The sequence below is a fragment of the Sinocyclocheilus rhinocerous genome, unplaced genomic scaffold (genome assembly GCF_001515625.1).
Source record: "Sinocyclocheilus rhinocerous isolate Xijiao unplaced genomic scaffold, SAMN03320098_v1.1 scaffold437, whole genome shotgun sequence".
In the NCBI taxonomy this organism is placed as follows: Eukaryota; Metazoa; Chordata; class Actinopteri; order Cypriniformes; family Cyprinidae; genus Sinocyclocheilus; species Sinocyclocheilus rhinocerous.
In genome coordinates, this window is record NW_015633198.1 from 321,269 (window position 1) to 322,174 (window position 906).

Here is a 906-nt window from a genome sequence, read left to right on the forward strand (position 1 = left end):
TACACCAACGTCAACTTTAATATTGGTGGGGAAATGCATACATGGAACAATCCTGCCATAGGCTCATGCTGTGACTTCATTTGACAAGAACGAGGAAGCTCCAAATAAAACCAATTTACAACAGGAAGGCAAAGAAAACACACATTAAGATCCATTTTTGTCAAATCATGATGCTACTTGAGCCAAGGGAAACAAACACAACAACAACAAAAAAATAATGCAGGGAAAGAAAACAATTGAAATGGGAATTTAAATTCCATCATAAAATCCACCCTGTATCTCTACCCTATGGATCCCCATCCCCCCCATTTCCTCCCAATCCCACAGACGTCCGGCAGGCAGCGGCGCTCCGCAGCCGGAGGAATTATGTGGCGTAGCGTTTGGTCCACTGTTTGGCTATCCTGTCGTGCTCAGGTCTGTTGGTTGTGTACTGCGTGGCGATGCTTCCTACCAGAGGATCAGCTGCAGAAGAAGACACACGATTCACCAGGTTAAAAACACAATCAGCTGCTATCTACAGTCAACACACACACACAATGTTAAAGGGGTCATGAACTGAGAAATCAAAATTCCCTTGATCTTTTGCCATATAAGAGGTCACTGTACTATAAAAACATCCTGTATGTTTCAGAATTCAAAACTTTGTTGTTAGTCTAAAAACAGCTTATATTGAAGGCAGTCTGGCAAAACCACAGCTTGTGGAATGTTCTACTCTATGATGTAATAGTGTGGATAAGCTCCGCCTCCACAAGAAGATCATCAGCACCTGCTTCTACATCGCTGCCTGTTTAGCCCCGCCCCCCGATTCTACATCACTACATGTTTAGCCCCGCCCACCAATTCTACATCACTACATGTTTAGCCCCGCCCACATATTCTACATCACTGCCTGTTTAGCCCCGTCCA

At 44.3% G+C, this 906-nt stretch overlaps 1 protein-coding gene across 2 annotated transcripts in view; it reads right to left on the reverse strand.

The window, feature by feature from the left end:
* The window catches only part of LOC107743927 (ubiquitin-conjugating enzyme E2 E1), a 42,005-nt gene continuing 41,099 nt past the window's right edge, over positions 1–906 (reverse strand). For both annotated transcript variants that reach the window (XM_016557381.1, XM_016557382.1), the window contains exon 6: positions 1–462. In XM_016557381.1, the coding sequence (XP_016412867.1) occupies positions 365–462 (98 nt within the window). In that variant the 3' untranslated portion in view covers positions 1–364. The remainder of the gene's footprint in view (positions 463–906) is intronic.